At 38.7% G+C, this 22,375-nt stretch overlaps 2 protein-coding genes across 2 annotated transcripts in view; one reads left to right on the top strand and one right to left on the bottom strand.

Moving 5' to 3' along the window:
- Positions 1 to 1,976: 1,976 nt before the first annotated feature.
- Positions 1,977 to 5,071, top strand: LOC110155701 (transmembrane protein 179). The gene is made up of 4 exons (XM_020919856.1): positions 1,977 to 2,278; positions 3,175 to 3,312; positions 4,753 to 4,831; positions 4,901 to 5,071. The coding sequence occupies exons 1-4, from the start codon at positions 1,977 to 1,979 to the stop codon at positions 5,069 to 5,071; spliced, it is 690 nt and encodes a 229-aa protein (XP_020775515.1).
- Positions 5,072 to 7,734: 2,663 nt separating this feature from the next.
- Positions 7,735 to 22,375, bottom strand: part of cunh14orf180 (chromosome unknown C14orf180 homolog) — a 39,223-nt gene continuing 24,582 nt past the window's right edge. The window contains exons 5-9 of the mRNA XM_055160819.1: positions 20,456 to 20,486; positions 19,450 to 19,558; positions 16,974 to 17,146; positions 16,725 to 16,857; positions 7,735 to 11,339 (exon numbers count right to left, since the gene is read on the bottom strand). Coding sequence (XP_055016794.1) covers positions 11,134 to 11,339; positions 16,725 to 16,857; positions 16,974 to 17,146; positions 19,450 to 19,558; positions 20,456 to 20,486 — 652 coding nt within the window. The 3' untranslated portion in view covers positions 7,735 to 11,133. The remainder of the gene's footprint in view (positions 11,340 to 16,724; positions 16,858 to 16,973; positions 17,147 to 19,449; positions 19,559 to 20,455; positions 20,487 to 22,375) is intronic.

Genomic DNA, 22,375 nt, shown 5'->3' on the forward strand with positions numbered 1-22,375 from the left:
GTTTTTTGATTCTATTCTGTCAATCATGTGATAAAAACTAACTGTCAAGCTCCTGTGCATGTGAAATATTATTAGTGAAATCAATCATTTATCAATATCAGTTGTATAACAAACCTACAAATGCAAAAAACAGTCTGGTACGTTCCAGTTCTGCTTGTAGTACCACAAGTACAACTACAATTTTACTACAATCACTACTGAACGTGTGTCCCCACAACCTTTCACCTGCAGATAAAGGACATATACAAGTTTTTCTCAGCTTCCACATGAGGCCTGTCCATATTAGTAGATTTTCAGATTCTAGTGTGTAATAATACTCTCATACTCTCAGATCGATGGGGGTAAGGGATAGTTTTTTCTATTGATTACAGTGTACTTTGCCATCAAATATCTAAAAAAATAAATGCACAAATGTTGAACCTAATAATTTCTATGACTGACTAGACCAAAAATTCACTGTATTACAAAACAAATCTGCATTTTATCAATAATAAATACTAGCTCACCTCCATCTGCATTGATGAATACTGACTTATAGAATTTTGTAATGTCATCTGAAACCCAGCAATACTCAGAACCTCCACAATTCCCTCCCTGAGCTGCAGAGGCCGCACTAGCACTGAGTCCTGACTGGTGCATGTGCGGGGTTTAGGTAGTCACCATTCAGATCAGAGAGAGGCATTTTACATTTAAACCAACTGGATTTCAGCTTTGGATTTGGCAACCCAAATGAGAGACTCATGTGAGGCTCAGTGATAATCATCTTGAAAACCAAAACACAAAATTATAACCGTGGCCATCATGTTCTGTTTGTGTAAATCTCCCAGCAGCAGCTTTATTACTTCTCCTTATACAGTATTTATCTGTCATACTAGAATCTATTATGTCACAACAACTTTATTTTCCTGTGTGGTACAATAAAGTTTAATTTAACCTCAATATGTGTCTGTACAGATCCTCAAACAACCACATTTTCCCTGTATAATTCATACATTAATATACTCCCAGACAGGAGCTGTGCCGGGTTTGGGGATATTTGGGGGCCATATATAACTGGACTGACTACAGTGTTGGTGTTTCATGACCCTAACAATGAAGGACATATTTGCATTTCATTTTGCTGTGTAAAATGTGTAAAGGCTACATCCTTAGCCAACATTTGTTCCCCATTAAATATGCAGTCAGACTATGAGGCGGTGGGCCTATATAGTCGCTATTCTGCAGACTAGTGAAGTGTACAGAGGAGCCCTACTGGTGAGAGCTGTGACAGTTTACATGGGCCTGTGTGACTGCAGCAGGCTGAAGCTGTGTGAATAATTCATCCAGACATTTGCACATGTTGTATAACTAACAGTGAGAAACTGCTTTTAGTGTGACCGCGCTTTAGTCATCATTAAGCCTATAGTCTACTCCTCTATGTTTTAATGGGATTCATGCTCAGATGACTAATTAACCCACCCATTAATCACAGACAGATTAACCAGTTAGTATGAATTATGTTTTCACTGTCACAATTATAATATGGGATCTACTTTATGTTTTATGAATCACTTAAGCTCCATGTTTGTCATTGTATTTTGGATGAGTTCTAAAGAGCTTACATTAGACCAGTGAGCCTCTGCTGTCCTGATCCATCACTGTAACACATGACCCCAGAGAACAGGAAAGTGCTCCAGTGAATCAGGAGGAGCTCAGACTGCGCCGAGCCGAGACAAGACCGAGCGCCCCGGGTCACTGTGAGTCTGAGCCGTGGGTCTGGGGCCGTGGCTGGATCATCTGCAGACAGACCTCCTCACAGTCCCAGCCCCTCACAGCCCTACACAGTCCCTCACAGTCCCTCACAGTCCCTCACAGCCCCTCACAGCCCTCCTCAACTCTCTCTCAGCGCACTGTTCTGGATGCTGCGCCTCCGCTCTCCTCCGCCAGTGCGCAGGCGCAGCTAGTGCAGGACGCGGCGGAGAAGAGGGAGAGCGAAAATGGCCCTCAATAATTTAATTTTCGCGCAATGCATCCTTTATTTTTTAGCCTTTATGTTCGGCTTTATCGCTGTGGTGCCTCTGTCGGAGAACACGGAGGACTTCGGGGGTAAATGTCTGCTGTTCACGCGGGGAATGTGGCAGAACGAGAACATTACTGTGTCCAAGCAGCGCTTCATCGTGGAGGAGTGGGGCCCCGAGTCCGCCTGCAGCTTCATCACTTTTGTCGGGATAGCGTCCCTCGTGCTGTCCGCCGTGCAGGCCTGGAGACTGCTCTTCTTCCTCTGCAAGGGACACGACGAGTAAGTGACCGACCGTCCATATTCTCCATCTATGTGTGTGTGTGTGTGTGCGTGTGTGTGTGTGTGTGTGTGGAGACCAGAGGCTTAGGCTCTCAGTGTGCGCTCTGTCCTTCACCCACGCCCATGCCATTCTCCTCAGATGGAGAGATTTACTCAGATAAATGCCTCATTTATAAGAAACATTAGGATATTTCTGGAAATTCCTGAAATAATTCATCACTGTCATGGCTGATGGAGATTCCCAGCGCAGATACCACACAGGGCTAATCACAACTACGTCACCATTTACAGCCGCGTTAACCAATAAGAACACAACACGAGAAACACAACACATGAAACACAACACATGAAACACAACACATGAAACACAACACATGACACACAACACATGACACACAACACATGAAACACAACACATGAAACACAACACATGAGACACACAACACATGAAACACACAACACATGAAACACAACACATGAGACACACAACACATGAAACACAACACATGAAACACAACACATGAAACACAACAATGAAACACACAACACAAGAAACACAACACATGAGACATAACGGTGACTTCTGACATACAAGGGCTGTGACAGTGGCTCTCAAACCATTCACCCTAAACTACACTCTGACACTACCTCCAGGACTAAACCAAGACTAAACCTGGACTAACTACGTCTATAAATGGACAAATATATACAGCCTTGAACCTGGACTGAACCGTGACTCAACTGTGTGTAGGCTACATGCATGGACAAATAAGTGGAGAGCAGTACAGACTTACATATACTGTGCATCTTTATTAACATGACTCACTTGAGAACTGACATCTAACAAAACATGCCCTTATATATTGTCATGTTTTTATGTGTCTTTGTGCCGACAGCTCCATCTTCAACGCGTTCCTGAACCTCCTGATCAGCGCCCTGGTGGTGTTCACAGTCTTCCTCTCCAGCACCATCGTGAGCGTGGGCTTTAACCTGTGGTGCGACGCCATCACAGAGAGTGGCAGTATGCCCAGCAGGTAGGTCCACCCCCACATCAGGCATCAGGAATGTGTTAGAACGCATTTTAATGAAGTTACCATCAAGATTTTCGAGAAATAAGCAGTGGTTAAAAGAGTACAGAACGTTTGTAGTCAAGTAAAAGTACAGTTGCATGGGGGCTCTAGGCAAATTTGAGATCGGGGCCCTCACTATAATGCACTATTTTGTTTTTGTATTTATATATTTATTATCCATTTTTCCCCCATTGTTCATGAAACACACACATCTTTATTTGAATTAGGGTGGATTGGAAGCTTGTCTTATTAGTTCGGTTGCCTACTAGATAACCAGAGCTGAAATTAGTTTTAATTTTTTTGCTGGTACAATTACATTTTTGTTTTACATATGATTATGATTATAGTGTGATTATGTACAAATCCAGGTCAAGCTGACTCGTCCATTCTAACGTGAAAGTGGGGAAAGCTTTGACAGTTAAATTAAAGTTAGATTTGACAGTCAGATGCTATTTTAATGATGTTTTCTTGTTTAAAAGTAAAACTACTCTCATTTAATGTCATACTAAGAGAAAATCTAATTGCTCTGAGGCTTCAACCATAAGTGGCACTGAGGGCAATTGGTTGAGGACCCCTCCAGGTTTGAGGTCCTAAGCGGCCGCCTACTGTTGCCTGATGGTTGCGCCGCCTCTAGTCAAAAGTATCAAAAATCAGATGCTAATTGACACTAAAACAAGTATGAAAACTAGTTACTCTTATAAGAAGGTATCAATACTAAAAAAGTCACATTCACTAGACAGAAATGAACCTTTCCTGACTAGTTTAGAATGATCTTGAGCTGTATGAGAACAAGTGTAAGAGCACGTAGGCTAGTCTGCGCCCGTGAACCACTGAGGGATTACGCAGATATAAAACCACATAGGAATATAAATCAAAGTACTGTGGTTTAAAACTGAAAATTACATTCTATTGTCTAAAGAAAGAGTGTTTTTTTTTATTATCATTGTGGTATCAGAAGCAGTACTGAGTATAAAGTCTATTCTTTAGTATAGAAATCAAGTTTGACATTTTACTATTGTGACAACACTACCAAGTATGGATGTAACAATAACAGAAATATCATGATATCGTATCTTCAAAAGTCTCAAAATAATATCGCAGACTGTTACAATATATCGAATTACAAGTTCCTTTGTTTAAATGCGTGGTTTTATAGTAGCAACAACTTATAAACATAGGGAACTACATATCCCATGATTCATTTCAGTGCAGACAACATGAAAATATATGTTTTTTACTTGAATTTTTGAGATTATGACGAGAATAATTCAGACCAATATCTTTTCAAGGTAGTTTAAAAGCAAAAAAGTGTCCCATCTGCAATTTAATCTTCAGAATATTGCAATAAATATACTGTGAGATTTGGATATCGTTACAAGTATTATTTTCTATTTTTATTTCTAGTTGTGAGGATCTGCAGGACACTGATCTAGAACTGGGTGTGGACAATTCTGCTTTCTATGACCAGTTTGCTATAGCTCAGGTAAGTCTAGTGATACTGTTCTTATAATACCTGATAAATATCTAAATCTTACGCTTTATTTGTGTGTAGTTTGGTCTGTGGGCCGCCTGGCTGGCCTGGCTGGGCATCGCGATCATAGCCTTCCTAAAGGTCTACCACAACTACAGACAAGAGGATCTGCTCGACAGCCTGATCCACGAGAAGGATCTGCTGCTCGGACGCTCCCGCCGCAACTCCGACCTCAAGACCGGAATACTCTAGACCTCCAGACCCCCCCAGACCTAGACCCCCCCAACCAAGACCACCATCCCAACTGCACAAGAACCCGCACCAAGTCCAACTTTCTTCAATCTAGTCCTTCTTCCAACCACTTTCTAATCTAATACAACCATATTTAAAGGTGCATTATATAACTTTTTCAGTGGAGGGTCTGCTACCTGTTTGTCTCCACAGAAATTTTGTTGTCTTGCCCGGATTGTTCCACAGCATGGCATTAAACAAATCTATCTTGCATTTATTTCATCATTAAGGGTGTTTATAATGCTCAAAAACACCTTGTAAAACAGCCATTCTTAGAGTATATGATGACGGTTTGAACCTTTAATTCCGCATTTAGACGAGCATTTTCGGGAGGAAATCTGTGTATGTACCATGATGTAAAAGTGTGTGGAATTCGATTGGGTATGCATGCCATCCGACTGTGACGTAAACTCGTACATATCTGACCAGAGCTCTGCGTCTTGGGCAGCGTAGATGGAAACACTACGGCCGAGCGTATTCAGTTTTTTCACTCTGGAGGATGGTTTCAGATTTTAGCGATGGTGACAGTGTTTTTAAGCCTCAAAAACACTGTCACCGTCTAAACGAAAGGCACTTTGCCATTTTTACCCGCAAGCACAGATCTGACCTCTAACAGTTTAGCGTTCCCACCCAATAGATACTCGATAAATAGACAAATTTCCCCTTGGAACAATAAGGTTTATCTTATCTTACTTTCAAAGCCATACTGTGGAATATCGCAACATTCCCACGGTGACAAACTGGTAGCGGATCCTCCACCAGAAAAGCTACATAGTGCACCTTTAAACCCCAAACCTGACCCTACCTAGACTGAATTTTGACCCCAACTGCACAAGACCCCTCCTCCCATGAGACACACAACTGCCCGTGTAGACAATCATAACCATGACTGTGCTTTGAGCTGACTGTGGATTCAAAAATAGGCACGCTCTTGTATTGTTCTTCAAGATACGGATTTTTCATCCCAATATCTCCTCTGATGGTTCCTCTCCTGTGGGTATAAGGAGACAGAGTTCAGCTACAGCAGTATTATGATTATTTAAAGGAATTGTATAACCTGTTGTTGTCAGATTATGTGTTACAAGTATTGATTTGTGCGGTTTTCCTCATTTGCTTTGGTTCGTTTAAAAACACGGTGAGATCTGACCGGGCTAAAGATAGAGATGCTCCACTTTTTGAGGCGACTGTGACTTGTGCACCCAGTGGTATGACAGGGTGCACTATGTAACCCACTTGTTTCCATGGAGATGTTACTGCTCTGCCTAAAATGTACCACAATATGACATTAAACATATCTTACTTACTTTCTTATTCAATTAAATGTGTTTAATGGCTCCAAAATAACTTGAAAACATTCACTCTTCATCTCTACATTTCTGATCTGTAACTTGGTCTGTTTGGGGTCACTTGTCTCCATGGAGATAGAAATGTTTAATGTCATAATGTGGAAAACTCCAGAGTTCAGACAAAGTTACATAGTGTCCCTTTTGCACTGTGTATTTTTAAAACTGTTCCAAATCAGATTTACATTTTATTGGCTCGTTTAGTCAGCCAGGCTCTGTTCAATTTCATTTCTCTCCGGCGACTAGGTCAGGAATCAGAATACACTGGATGGTTTTTGCAAGAACCCCGGAAGTTGTAGACTGTGCACCGGCCAATCAGCGAAGAGCTATGAATCCATGACGTCAAACTCAAGCGCCTGTATGGGTTTTGTGGTACAGCACAACAGTAAACAAAGCGGTCGAGATGCATGTAGACAAAGATATACATTCTGTGTTGGCAACGAGTCCCGAGATCGAAGATTTAAAGCCGGAACAAAGAGAATGTTTGGTGAATTTTATCAAGGGTAAAAACGTTATTGCCCTTCTTCCTACGGGATTTGGCGCATTACATACGTCACGACCAAATAGCAGCGATTGGTTAAATTAAAAAAGTACCCACCTACCGTTAAGCGAACGAATCCTAATGCATGACGGTTTCCATGAAGTGAAACCTGATGAATCTGGCTATCATTTCGTGGTCAGCTTGTTGAATGAAGAACTCAAATTCAGGAATAATTCACACAAAATAATATTGTTAGTCATATACAGGTTATCTGGTTCTTTATTTCTTTAAAAAACTGTAAATCATAGTCCAAAATTTTGGAAACACAACCATAACTCCCAAATTTTTTAAACTGAACCAAAGCGACTGAGGAAATCCGATGGCGCGAATGCCCGACGGCTCATATCGTCTTTGTGAATCTGCATGGATCTACTGCATGACAAACTATAGGCTTCTAAGCTGTGTAGACATTTGTTTTATATAATTCTACCATTTACCAGTTTAGCAGGCTTTCAGGTAGGACGCGCGCTCTGCTTCTGGCCCAGTGAGACTCCTTTTGGCATGCTGCTGAGGATAAGTGCTTTAAGTGTACTCGCACCTTTTATCGGCAAGAACAAATCTATGACTCATGTATTAACCGCTAGCAACACATCTGAAAACGCTTTTAGCTACCTGCCGATCGAAAAAGCTACAATCGTGTCATATTTTGACTTATATATATTGGAGAAGTTGCATGCGTTTTTGTTTAGTATTTTACAAAGAGAAATTAAACACTGGGTTTTGATAGGCAATGACACTTTTATTCAAAACAATAGAAATCATAAAAGAACTGAGGAGCATTGATAAAGGCACTGCTCGAGAGTGACCAGAAATGATTGGACAGATGTGGGGATTCGGAAAATGGAGGCTATTCTACGTAGTGTGCTTCTATGGGAGATATGCGTTGGGTTTATTGCGGATGACGAATTACAAATCGGGTTCTGAATGAGATGGGACACTGTCAAATGAAAATAAAACACAAATAAAACATATCAAGTACAAGATTGAACTGTTTAGGAAAAATGTCAAACTGCGACGTGCAGAATTGCGATTCGATTTGCCGTTTTTGTTTTAATAATAGGATTCTGTTCAAAGTTTAAAATGGACAAAAATACAAATTCAAGAATCACATTTCAGAACAAGTTTGTGCCACGATACTAAAATTTAAAACTCAATTTTGCGCTCTTTTTTAGGCAATATTGTAATTTTCAATACAAATTAAAAGTATTTGTTCATTATACCATGTGGTACCATTACACTAGTTACGTGATTTTTCTTCAGTATTGATACTTACATACTAGTATCTGAGTTTCGAGACTTGTTTTGGCAACCCTAGTTTGTACAGATCTAAACTACAGGGGTTAGAAGTTTTGTGCAGAGTAACATTTGCTACTTGCATCCATTCAAACTGCGATTTTGATTGGACTGTGATTGCAGCTCTAATCAAGTATTCACATTAAAAGAGTCTATTCATTTTCATTAAGCAGTAGTGGCTCATTTTTATGCCCAATGTGCAAAGTTGGAATAATCAGTGGCAATTCTATTCCCAATTCTATAAGCTGGGATGTTTACAGCAATCTATATGTGAATTTTACTTTTTTAATTGCAATTTTGTTTGGTAAGTTTGTCCGAACAGCTCTTTGTATGTAGAATTTTTGTTTACTATATCATTATTCAAATAGTGGCAACATAAATCAACTCACAGTACAATTTTATAAGTTGGAATGTTGACAGAAATTCATATATGCTTTGTTTTTTAACTTCTTAACGCCTGAATTTATATAGATGTATATTTAAAAAAGTTTTGTGTGTGTTTTTGCTTTAAAGTAGATGGTAAATTAAGTTGAGATGATTAATTTGACTATAGCCAAAAACGAAAAACAGAAATGTGAGTATGTTGCAAATTTGTGGCAACTAGAAACAAGTGCTTTGGCGTTAAGGAGTTAAAATTTGTTTTGGAATTTTGTCTGAATTTTCATTTTTCATTTTGTAACATTAATTATTATATCATTTCTTCAGGCAGACTCAATCCATATCTGTATTTTAACAATTTATCTCTTCACTTATTCACTCTTCACATCTTTTTGTTGCAGTAATCATATTGAAAAGGACTTGTTATGTTGTGTTAACTGTATATTTTCAATTTGACAGTGTCCCAAATGTAAAAGAACTGGTTTTGTACTTGACTGAATGAAAACGATGCTTTTACTTCTTTCTTTAGCCTCACATTGCATCGCTATGAGACATTCAGTATCCAAAACTCCTCTGATTTTCCTGAAAATGGTGTTATATAAAGGACATGTTTTACTGACTCTAGTGTGTGTTATTGCTTATAATGAGAGGTGTTGGTTTTCGTTTCTGTGCCCTTTGACCCCAAACCCATTAGTACAATGGTTTGGCTGTTAGAAAATGCATCTGTTTGTTTGATAAAGGGAATTGTCTATTGTTTTTGGCCTTGTAGCAGTAGCGGTAATGACGATGGGACACCTAAGTTAGCTCACAACAGTCTGATGATGTCACAAAACCTGATTATTATTATTCTCAATACAAATTTTTGAATACAAGGTAACAAAAAGTTTAAAAAATGAATATTCAGTTAAAGGTTTTGTGTGAACGCAGAAAGTGTCTAATAGTAAAAGACATGTACAGGCGCATATCGGAAAACTTTAAAGGTGACCTGCGTAACTTTTTTAGTCTGTCACCTGCTTGTCTCCATGGAGATGTTGCTGCTTTGCCTGGAATGTTACACAGTGTAGCATTAAACATCTAACTACCATTTATTTAATAGAAAAAATACACTGAAAACATGCTTTCTTGGTGTTACTGGGGTCGCCTTTTCGCAGATCTGGCCTGTGACTTGGCCTCCATGGAGATACATACGTTTATCGAGAACATTCAACCCCAAAGCAATAACGTCTCCATGGATACGAACAAGTAGTGGACCTTCTACCAGTAAAGTTACGCAGTGCAACTTTAAATTTTAGTGTAAATTGTGTAAAATTCTAGTCTAAAAATTGAAATCCTGTGATAAATTTAACACAGTTTTCATCATTACCTCTGTTTCTGTTATTTTAATTAATATTTTTCACAATATTTTTCGATGTGCGCCTGGTTTTAGGGAGGTTATTCCGTGGTATACAAGCGATTATAAAGACCATTGAAAGCAGTAGCATTCATTCACTTGAGTATATCCTCTTTGACAATAGACAAATCTCAGATAACATGACACGTTTCAATGTTACTTTCCAACAGAGGTGGGTAGTACTAGTAGTTACATTTACTCAAGTAACTTTTTAAAGAAACTGTACTTTTCTTTTCTAGCAGCGTACTTTAGCAGCATACTTTTACTCCTACTTGAGTAAGATATTTAACAGTGTAACAGTGCTTTTACTTCAGTAAAAGTCGTGGTTCTTCTTCTGCAAATAACAAAAGTTTTATGTTGACAATATGAAATGATTTGAACATTTGTGTTAGCACCGCTCCTTCAGATATAATGCATTTTTTCTTATGTTTGTGTCTGTCCTTTGAAAATACAGACAGATTTTGTGCATTACCTAATTACTTTACCTTCAAATTCAAGTATTTTCCTCTTACTTGAGTCATTTCTTGGACCACGAGGTCGTACTTCTACTTGAGTAATGTTATTTCAAAGTAGCATTACTCTTATTTGCGTACAATTTTTGGCTACTCTACCCACCTCTGCTTTCCGACCCATATTTTGTGCACTGCATCTCTAATAGTGAAAGTGCCATTCAAACCTACCTCCCTACATTCACTTTAATGTGCAATATCAAGGCTGAGTAGTGCGTTAGTCCTTATTATATTGAAACACAGATACAGAAGAAAAAAAAAAAAACACAAAAAATAAGTATCCGCATTCCATGGAGACACAGACAGACAGAAAGTGTGGAATTATGTGAGTATATGTGAGCATGTGCAAAAGGATCGGGACAGCCCTCTCCTGTTATATACATACAAGACACATAAGCTACATATTTCTGGGATCCAAACTTCATCCCTTGTCCACTAGAGTGCGCTCTGACGCCGCTCTCTTCCTGTCAATCATATGGCTGAAGTGTTAAGATGCCCACGCACCTTAAAGAGAGAAAAAAATAACCAAAAAGAGGAATCGTTTATCTATCCTCCAGTATTGGTCCGAGTCACTGCATGGTGAGCCATATCCAGCAGCCCCATAGCAGCTGCTTCATGTGGAGGATGTAGACAGCCAGCGTGGCCTCCAGTTCCTCGCACAGCCTCTGGGGGCGCCGGCGGTCCGTGCAGTACATGGCCACGCCCAGCAGAGACATGAGCAGGAAGAGGCAGGTGAAGAGGGCCAGGTGAGGGCGGGAGGGAGACGTCTCGTAGGCTGAGAGAAAGAAAGAGAGAGACACGATAATGAATGAGAGCGATTTGAATTGCAAAGGTTAAAAGGGAAATCAGGTGGTGCATAGTTTTGAAGGAGGGTTTGAGGTGAGGTGACTGCACACGTGACTGAAACTGTGTTGTTAAAATATCCCCAGGCTGCCATATTGAGATTAATTGAGCATTAAAGGTCCTATATTACGTAAAAGTGACTCTTGTGAGCTTTAAGTCATGTTATAATGTTGTTACCTCATCAAAAACATACCCAGAGTTGTGTTTTGTTTCATTCACATGTCTGTCTACATCTCCAAAGCTCAAAATGCTCTGATGTCATGTAGTGGTAGTTTTAAAGTTCAGTGGAGATGGTAAATTCCACGGCTGAAATTATCCAAATGATTCTAGTGAAAGTGTATGGAGATAAAAATAGAGATATGGTTTGTTTTTTGTCTGAAAGAAGAACTCAGCCTAAACATGCAGGGTTTGTGTGAATGAAACAAAACACAACTCCAGGTGTCAGATGAAGAAATGAGGTAGAGCGCTTCACTGGGTCATAAAAGAATAAAAAACAGGTGCTCTACGAGGGTTAAATTAGTAGTCTCTAAACAGAAAGTTATCCTTACTGGAAAATGTAAAAGTAGGTAAGGTACAAACCAAAGACCATCTTGCTGGTTGAAACACGTTGGTGTTACTCCATGAAATAAAGGACTTTTAATATATTCAGTCGGAGTGCCACAGGTTTGTACCTCGCCCACTTTTCATTTTCCAGTAAGGGCACCTTTCTGTTTAAACACAACTCCAGGTGTGTTTTAAATGAGGAAACAACATAATAACAGATCAGAAAATAGTGTAATATGGGCTCTTTAACATGATCTTGGAGCAGATTTAGTACATTTTCTAACACACATGAGAAAAAATCTATATATGCCTGAAAAGAGTGCATTTTCAGACTTCATTGAATAGATTTTTCAAATTCTAGTTTAGGTGCTGCAAAACATTTCTTTTCAGGGCAAAATATTATGTCATTATATTTGAAATATCTTATTTGCTAACTGTGCTTTCTACTGACCCCATGTGGGCGCTTGTGGGTGACCAAACCTTACATTGGTACAGTCAAAGTACAAGTAGAGATAATAAATAAAAAAATCATACATAATATATATATTGGAAAATTGTATAAAAGAATTAGGATTGTCTAAAAGATTATAAAAAAAATTAAATACTAAGTGATACTAAAACCATTATTGAAACTAGATACTAATTGGAGCAATCATCAGTGATTAAAATGATTGCAGATCAAACAGGATCTTGTAACTAGTTCTGCTAGTATAAGATAACATGGTTATGAAATGGTTATTGGTGTTGAAAATTACATCCTGTTGTTAAAAGTCCTATATTATGCAAAGTTTACTCTTCTAAGCCTTAAGTCATGTTAGAACGATGATCTCCTCAAAACATACCTGTTTTGTTTCATTCACACATGTTTGAGTTACCATTTCTTATGATCCTGTCTATCTCCAGAGCTCAAAATGCTTGTGACAAAAGCTTTATGGCAATATGAAATGATTTGAACATTTGTGTTTCTAGCAACACTCCCTCAGATATAATGTAGTTTTCCTAATTTTTTGTCTGTCCTTTGAAAATGCAGATAGATTTTGTGCATTATTTAATATTTTGTCCTTCAATTTACTTTAACTTCAAATTCAAGTACTTTTTTTCTTACTTGAGTAATTTCTTTTCATTTCTAGCGATGGTGTATGGAGTTTAAAAACACAGTGGAGCGCTTAATTTATTATCACGTGACATCACGAGGTGGAACAGAGGGTTTTCTGTTTCAAAAAAGCCTAAATCTGCAGGGTTTGTGTGTTAAACATGTGTGAATGAAACAAAACACAACTCCGGGTCTGTTTTTAATGAGGAAACAACATTCAGAAATCAGAAAATAACGTAATATATGGGCCCTTTAAAAAAAAAAAAAGTATTGAAATCAGTATTGAGTTCTGAGAATATTCCCTATTGAAAGAAATTTTAGTATTGTGACAGCACTAAACAGAATAATGCAACAAATGTTAACTCCTACAATCCAAGTATCATTCTTTCATTTTTCAATGTAAAACCAAAAATAAGAAAATGAAAAAACAACAATTTTCTTCATTATTTGTCTCCAAAACCAAAATGAAAAAATGGATAACGATTCGTTTTTTCAGTTTTCGTTTTTGTGTTTAAATAAATAATGGAGAAACGTTTCCCGTTTACGGGACTTAAACTGCGACTGAACCAGGACTAAACCAGGTCCGGGACCAGACCGGAATCAGACTGGGACTGAGACCAGGACTTAGACCGGGATCAGACCAGGATTGAGTCTGGGCCTGAGACCAGGACCAGACCAGAACTGAGATCAGGACTGAGACCGGGAACAGGACCAGGACTGAGACTGGGACTGAGACCGGGACCAGACCAGGACTGAGACCAGGATGAAGGCTGGGACCAGACCAGGACCAGACCATAATTGAGACCTGGACTGAGACTGGGACCAGACCGGGACTGAGATCTTGACCAGACCAGGACTGAGACTGGGACCAGACCAGGGCTGAAAACATTTTAATCCTGGTTTAGTCCTGGTTCAGTCCGTATGCGGCGCAAAAGTCTGGCATTGTAGTTTAAGTCACAGAAACGGGACTTAATTGTTATCTGTTTTTTCATTTTGGTTTTGGAGACAAATAATGAAGAAAACAGTTGTTTTTTGTTTTCTTATTTTTGCTTTCATATTAAAAAATGAATGAACGAATGATACACGGATTACCTTCTTTTCTCCTCACATTTAAGAAGCCAAGGTAGTTTGACAGTGCAATGTTATGCCAACCTGTACAAATAAGCAGTTTAACTCTATTCAGTGTTTTCTACGCTCATATCCTTCTGTGATTACAAGTGCTGCTGCTTCATGCACGCTCGTGATTGGACACACCCTGAACTCGACTCACCGGTGCCCCAAGTGTCAGAGTACGGAATATCTGTGGAGTCGACATAATAAAAGTCAACAGGGTCCGTGGCGCTGTGACGTACAACAGCTGCTAACTCTCCCACCGCACTATCTCACAGAGCAGACTCCAGACCCGCTCCTCATTTGCATGCATAATTCATTTCTAAGAGTAAATCACTTCTTAATGTCCATGTGCATCTTTGGGCATAACATTATTTTTTAATACAGCTCGATCCCAAAAGGACAATTGTTGACAAAGCAGCTAGTTTGAATGCAGAGTGGATGGGGTAATAATAAACATGCATGAGGTTTGATGGTCCCTGGGAGAGGCTGCCATATGCATGTAGGACAATACGGATCGCATGTTTGCACAAAGTCTCTCTCATGTCACTGTGAACGTGGAATGCACATAAAACTAAAGAGTGTAAATCATGTTGCGTTGTAAAGCAGTGAAGATGAGCGTGGATTTCGGACTCAAACTATACGACACAGGTACTGATGTTATGAAGGTTTATTGTATTCGAGGAAAACTGAAGTGAAACTAAACACTAAATCCACTTTTTGCGTATATGGTGTTTGAAAAGCTTTGTCTACTGTTCCTATAAGTTTGGCAATTTTTGTGTAACCCATAAACTGTAAACTGTATAGAAATGGACATAGGTTAAAAGTACATCATGGACTGGCCCCAAAGTACGTTTCAGATCTCACTGTTCCCTACACTCCTTCTTGAGCTCTGAGGTCTGAACGCCAGCTCCAACTTATCGTCCCAAAAACGAGACTCAAAAGCTGGAGTGACTCTGAGATGACCGGGCCTTTTTTGTGGCTGGCCCTAGGGGTGTGCAGAAATATCAAAATATCAATATATCGTATCGTTTATTGTGATGATACAGTATTGATATATCGCCAAGAGTATTTTTTGGTATATTTTACTAAATTATTTATGTTAAAGCTACAGTTCTGTTGCTTATTCAGTGGAAGAAAACTCGTTTATGCAACACATTTGACATTTTCACAATTCTGATGAATAAAATGGGTCTATTTCATATTTACTTCCCATAAGATGTGGTTTAAACAAAGACTTTTAGTATCATAGCCATCATTTAGACATTATTTTTTATTGAACTGTATCAAATCGATTTGAAATATGTCATTTCGAATGGAAAGTTCCCTGTATCGAGATATGTATCTTATCGTGGCTTATGTGTCGAGGTATGTATTGTATCGGCAGCATCGTGATGATACCCAGCCCTATTTGGCCCCAAACTTTGGAACACTCTCTCCCATCACATTAAGAGCGCCCCCTTCAGTCGATTCTTTTAAGTCTTGTTTAAAAACACACTTTTACTGTCTGGCTTTTAACACGGCAGGAGAATTGTGTGGTCTTCTGACTGTCTTTTATTGATTTTATATGCCATTTTTCTATTTGCTAATTTTTGTATTTTTTGTGTTTTTTTATTCACTTGCTCATTTATTTATTTATCTATGTATTATTTATTTATTATTTATTTACTGGAGTCAAGCACTATGGGTGACGTCACACTCACTCAGTCCACTTTTTTATACAGTCTGTGGAGCCAACTGGGTAAATTTGCCTCTTTCTTGTAAAATATTCCTATATCTAAGTTTGTGCTGCCTACTATGGCCACAGCAATTTTAAGTAGTTGGTGACATCACAAAAGACTCCCCTACTTACAGTCAGGTGTTTGTGAGAACATAAGATAAAATAGTTGTGATTAGGATTAGGATTAGATAAAGCCCTTTACAAATAACTAAACCTCCCAGTGTCGGCGAGATATCTACAACCTAAAACCTGCTAACCCTGTAGTTTAATCCTCTACTAACACATTCTGAAACGCACAGGATTATTATTATTTCAGTCTTCTCTCAAATATTTCTAGTTTAACATGAGCAATGGGGACAGAATCTAGATTTTATATTTGAAATATTTGGTACAACTAAAAATGGTACAGCTATTCCAGCACTGTATAAGTGTAAATAACCCCAGAAATACTTAACAAATGTAATGTAAAAAATGTAGTTATGCTGAAGCCCTATTGCATAACATTTTTATCCAAACTGTACATAGTGGGGATGCTTTTTAAGATATTTTTTAACAGAAACACCTGTAATTAAAAGTGCACTATGGCATTAAACATGACTATCTCCAGGCAAAGGAATAATAACATCACAATTGAGACAAGAATAGACCAGAATAGTTACATAGTGCACTTTTAATGTCACTTTTATTTTAGTTTAGTACATTTTTTTGGTTGAAATATGCTTTTAATTAGGTATTTCTGTATTTTTGTCACATCTTCTTTATCCTGAACTGCCTTAGACCTCATGTTTCAAGGCTTTAGGTTCAAAAATATTACATGTTTTTAATCTGTGTCTTATAGTAACTGTACTCACCATGTACTGTAGTCTCCGGCTCCCGAAACCTCACTCTCCTCTCTCCTTTCCGCCTGTGCCCCGGCTCCGAGTCCAGCCCGTAGCTCGGACTCGGCCTTTTCAGAATCGAAGTGGGGACCTTGCCGTACGTTACCTGGGCAACGCAAACAACCAGCTCGCCGTTAACAACCCCCCAGGAGACACGCATCTTGGAAAACAGCCTTCGCTAACAGCTAACCCCATGCTACTACCACCAGTATCCGCCTCTACCTTGGGCTTGTCCGTGTCCTCCGCCTCGTGCTGGTGCTCCTTCCTGTGCCGGATCTCGGAGTGCTTCTCGCTGTGGTGGTGGTGGGGGACACAGCTGTTGACCGTGGAGTCTTTGATGGTTTCGGCCGCCGCGAATCGTTTGGACAGCGCCGAGACACACTGGCCCAGAGAGTCTAAAGAGAGGACCATGATAGAGTGAGAGAGAGAAGGAGAGAGGGAGAGGGCGCGAGGAGGAGAGTGAGACTGAGGTAAGGCGACGGGAGAAAGCTTTTCGACAAACAAAAGTTGCAAATGTAAACATGCAAATGAGATAAATTTACAAGACGGGAGGAGCTGGTCACCTTATGAAGAATGTGAAGAGAATGACTGGGCAAAAGTTAGTGTTTATATTTCAAGTACTGATTATTTATGTAGTATTGGTTTATTATGATTATCATGTTTACAGTATTATAGCATTAGTATTAATATTCTAAAATTAAACTTCATTATTCTTTGTCAGTTAGTCCATGTTTCTCATCCAAGTTTTGTTTCAGAGTCTAGTTTTAAAGTGCACTGTGTGACTTTTCTGGTTCAGGTTCTGTCACATCGCCAAAGAGATGCTGTTGCTTTGCCTGGAGTGTTCCACAGTATGGCATTACACTCATTTATCTCTATGGAAACAAGCAGGTGACACCATTGCCAAAGTTGCATATCAGATCAGTGGAAAGGAGAACCCCCTTCACAATAAGAATACTGTATTTTTTTTTTTATTTACTTTTTTTTTACTTTAAGTTACACTTTTTTTTTCATGGTTTTGGTAGTCCTGCGACTTATACTCTGGTGCGACTTACATATTAAAATTTTCACACTGACAGCCGTGAGTGGGCACTCTAGGCTTGTATGTCAGTATCTGCTACTACTATTACTTCTGTACCACTGTCACTTCACTCTACTGCGCATGTCTCCTGCAGAAAAAGTCCTGCTGCAAATAATGAAATATTCAGTCGAAAAAGGTAATCGAGGAACAGAAAGAAAGTTTGAAGTGAGCGAGAAACTTGTGACGGACTGGGTAAAAGCGTGGATGAAGGACACAGCTTCACGGTAACCAAGAGAGTGCACCATACAACTTTGCTGGAGTGCTGGATTTTGGAACTCTCAGAACAGAACTCAGAACTTACGTTCTGTTGTTTATGCTATATTTATCTGAAGGACTGTTCATATGTGACATTAACAGTCTGTTGTTCTCTGTTCTATTGTTATTACTATAACTTGCGTTTCAAGATGAAATGTTGGTTCCTGGTCTCTGATTTTATAAAATAAATTTCTCCCAAAAAGTGCGACTTATTTATGTTTTTTTCTTCTTCATTACGCATTTTTTGGCTGGTGCGACTTATACTCCAGAGTGACTTATAGTCCAAAAAATACGGTATGTGTTTTTGAAGGATTAAAAACAGAAAAAAAACCACCTATCATAGATTAAACATAAAAATCTAAAGATAGAAAAGTATACTGCCATAGTGTGGAACATTTTAGGCAAAGTAATAACATGGAAACAAGCAGACGGTATACTGCTTACCAGAAAAGTTACATGCAAATTTAAAGACAAGTAAGACTAGATTCCCATCAACTGTGTGGAGTCTGATTCAAATATCTCCATAAAATATACTGCTGTTTACCCTTTACCCACACTACGAATAATAGTTACATTATTCTATAGTAATCAGTGCTTTTTAGATTATGTTAAAATACATTGAAAACAAGTAGTATGTATGCGATAAATATTATGAAATAACTTCACAATTCGATATTGAACTGTATTTTATTGCATTTTCTTTCAACACTCTCAACCTGTAACACTTTTGTCCGAACTTCTCTACTGGCAACAACACTGTTAGTCCAAATGTAAATATTTCCTCTTGACGGAGAAGGTGGCAGGTTGGTGGCTGTTTGATGACCTACTTCTGTGTTCACATGTTTGCACAGGAGCTAAGGCTGTAAATATTGCAGGAGACGCATTGGGCGGCCTCTGTGTACAATACAGTAAAGTCATGTCTGCACTTTTAAACCTGAGCACGTGAGGGGGAAATAGTGGTCAGGATATGTATACACAACATAGGCAAATCCACAGGACATGTGCAAGGATGTTCAAGCGTGGGACTGAACTAAAAAGATTGAAACACATTGAAATGAGTGTCTGATACAAATATCCCTGTTCAGTAAGTTACAACTGTCTAGGCTGCCATCTACTGTTCCTCAATCATAAATTACATATTTTTTTTATCCATGTTTGATCATGTTGATCATGCTTCATATATATTTGGCAACTTTTAATACTGGATGCACAGAAGGAAAGACAGAAATCTTTCCTATTGCCTGGTTGGTGGGAGAACTTTTAAACAACTGTCAATCCTCATGACTAATGTTGAATTTCCTTGTGTGAGATATAAAGCAGAGACACGTTGTTTGTAGTTTGTACCTCTTGCCTTGCCATACTCACCCGAATACTCTGTTTTTCCGATCTCTGCGTACACTGTGGCCATGAGCTCCAGGCTCCGGGCTGTGATGGGGTGGTCATTGCCAAAAGCCCTCTGGTGGATTTTAGTGGCCTGGAAAAACAAATAGATCTTATTAAAGGACCCATATTACACCATATTTATTATTTTAGTTATAGTGTCCTCATCAAAAACAAACCTGAAATCGATATATCACCAACAGTATTTTTTGATATTTTTTACTAAATTATTTTGTTGCAATGCTACAGTTTTGCTGCTTATTCAGAGGAAAGAAACTTGTTTATGCAACACTTTTGACATTTTCACTGTTTTGATGATTAAAATGGCTGTTTTTCATATGAACTTTGCACAAGAAGTGGTTTAACAAAGACTTTTAGTACCATAGCCATGATTTAGCCTTTATTTTTTATTGAACCGTATAGAGTCAATCTGAAATATATCGTATCGACCTGAAAGCTCACTGTATCGAAATATGTATCATATCATGGCCTATGTATTGAGGTATGTATCATATCGGCAACTTCTTAATAATACCCAGCACTATTTAACACACAAACCCTGTATATTTAGGCCATGTTTGTCCCTCAAATGGCAAACACTCTATTCCACCTTGTGATGTCATGTGGTAATACAGGAAGTGCTCCACTGTGTTTTTATTCTCCATACATGTTCACTAGAATCTTTTGGATAATCTCAGCCCTGGAATTTCCAATCTCTACTGAACAAAAGCTAAAAGGCAATTGAAAACTACCACTTAATGACATCACAAGGTGGAACAGAGCATTCTGAGCTTTGGATTTGTAGACAAAATAATAATGCAGGATTATTCAAACATGTGAAAGAAACAAAACACAACTCCAGGTATGTTTTTGAGGAGATAATGTCATTCTAACATGGCTTAAAGCTCACAAGAGTCAATAGGGCATTTAACCATAATTTAATTTTAGCCAAATCCATGGACAACAAAGGCTACCTCAAAGGTTTACTCACCTTACCGCTGTATTCTAGAGCCAGATGAGGTCTGAAAAGAAAGAAAAGAACAAAGAAATCTATCAGACGTGGTTGTGTGGCAAACAGAGATTAGTGGATTCATTTGAGGGGCTGTACTTTCCCCTCATGTGTAATCCCCTCTGCTTTAAGCACACAGAGGCGTTCTCCATTACAATGCGCTGTGTGGCGTCCCAGTGCAGTGTCTCTGTGTGGTCAGGTGAGAGGATCTGTTTCACTGTGTGGACAACAGCAGCATGAAAAATCCAAACAGACAAGGGCCACTGCTGCTGTGATTAGAGCTGAGAGCTGTGGGCTGTGGGATCGGCGACGTGGAGCCAGGGCCAGAATTGGGACTGTAGTTTTCACCGTTTAGGATTGCAAGAAAACTATATTCAAATATTAAAGGTGCACTATGTAACGTTTTGGTTGGGGGTCCGTCACCTGCTTGTTTCTATGGATATGTCACTTCTTTGCCCGGGATGTTCCACAGTGTGACATTAAACAGTTCTACTTTATATTTATTCAATTACATGTGGTTTTATAACGCAAAATACCAAGAAAAACATTTTCATCTTCAAGTTACACAATGCACCTCTAAAAGTCCTGTATTCTCCATGTATTTGAGCATTTTTTTTCTTCTCGCAGAATAAATTTATTGTATAAGCAGCTCTTTAGGTCAAAATAAGTCTGCTCTATACTGTCTGCATTTAATTAAAAAGCAATTTATTGTCTGATAACCAGGAAGTGCACTGCATACTAGTTGTTGTTAATATTACCGTGGTGGCAAAGCTTCATTCGCAGGAAAGTATTAACAAATCTACTATTGTTATGTGGTACTGAAATAGAGTATTAAGCCTTTTTCTTAGAATCAAAATCAAGTTTGAAAGTAGAATTGAATTAGAACAACACTAATACTGTTACCAAGTGAATTTACTGGAATGTGTTTTGTAAGGAAATATTAGAGAAATATTTATGTTTACATAATTAAGGAATAGGGATGTAACAATAATCAAAATATCGTGATATCATATCATCAAAAGTCTCACAATAATATCGTGGGCTGTCACAATATATCGAATCACAAGTATCTTTGCTTAAATGCATGATTTTATAGTAGCAGCAGCTTATAAACATAGAGAACTACATATCCCATGATTCATTTCAGTGCAAACAACATGAAGAAATATGTTTTTTATTTGAATTCTTGGGATTACGATGGAAATAATTCACATCAAAATCTTGTGAAGGTATTTTAAAAGCAAAAAAAGTGTGCTATCTACAATTATATCAGCGTCTTCAAAATATCGCAATAAATATCGTACCGTGAGATTTGATCGTTACATCCCTTGTAAGGACGTAACTGTAGTAATTTTAGTAGTAGTAGTGGTTGCGAAGTACTTGTGGTAATAGTTGAAATAATAGTAGCTGTAGTAGTAGCCATAATAGGGCAGACAGAGAAATGAGGTCAAGTGTTTTGCCCGAGGGAACAACAACAATAAGCAATGTTGTAAGGAAGGAATTCAAAAGCAACCAACCTTATGGGGGATTAATTATCTCAACCATCTTTATAAACTCTCTCCTAGTAATAAATATACGCTGTGATAAGTCATAGTAGTACTAATAGAGGTACTGGTATTTGTTTTGAAGTGAGCTGATGCTTATTATAATCTACTTCAACTGGACTAATGTTACTTTGAAGTACCGAAACGTCCACGTGAGTAGAGAATAGCAGTGCACGCTCTCCACCTGTGCCCAGTGGAAACGTCCAGCTCCTGCCAGCCCCGGATGCCCCTGGCCCAGATCTGAGTCCAGACCGAGCTGCGATACCCAAACCATGGCCCTCTCCGATTACCACCCCATTATCCGCTGCCCTTCAACTAGCACATGCGAGCGCTAAAGCTACCTCAAGTTAGCACGATC

Source organism: Boleophthalmus pectinirostris, unplaced genomic scaffold (assembly GCF_026225935.1).
Source record: "Boleophthalmus pectinirostris isolate CB_2022bp ecotype Guang Dong unplaced genomic scaffold, ASM2622593v1 HiC_scaffold_10, whole genome shotgun sequence".
NCBI classification, from domain to species: domain Eukaryota; kingdom Metazoa; phylum Chordata; class Actinopteri; order Gobiiformes; family Gobiidae; genus Boleophthalmus; species Boleophthalmus pectinirostris.

Bases quoted from the DNA above. Each gene is read 5' to 3' on its own strand.
- LOC110155701 (XM_020919856.1), top strand. From the start codon at position 1,977: ATGGCCCTCAATAATTTAATTTTCGCGCAATGCATCCTTTATTTTTTA. The intron at 2,279-3,174 runs GTAAGTGACCGA...TTGTGCCGACAG, and splicing joins CTCTGCAAGGGACACGACGA to CTCCATCTTCAACGCGTTCC. The intron at 3,313-4,752 runs GTAGGTCCACCC...TTTTATTTCTAG, and splicing joins AGTGGCAGTATGCCCAGCAG to TTGTGAGGATCTGCAGGACA.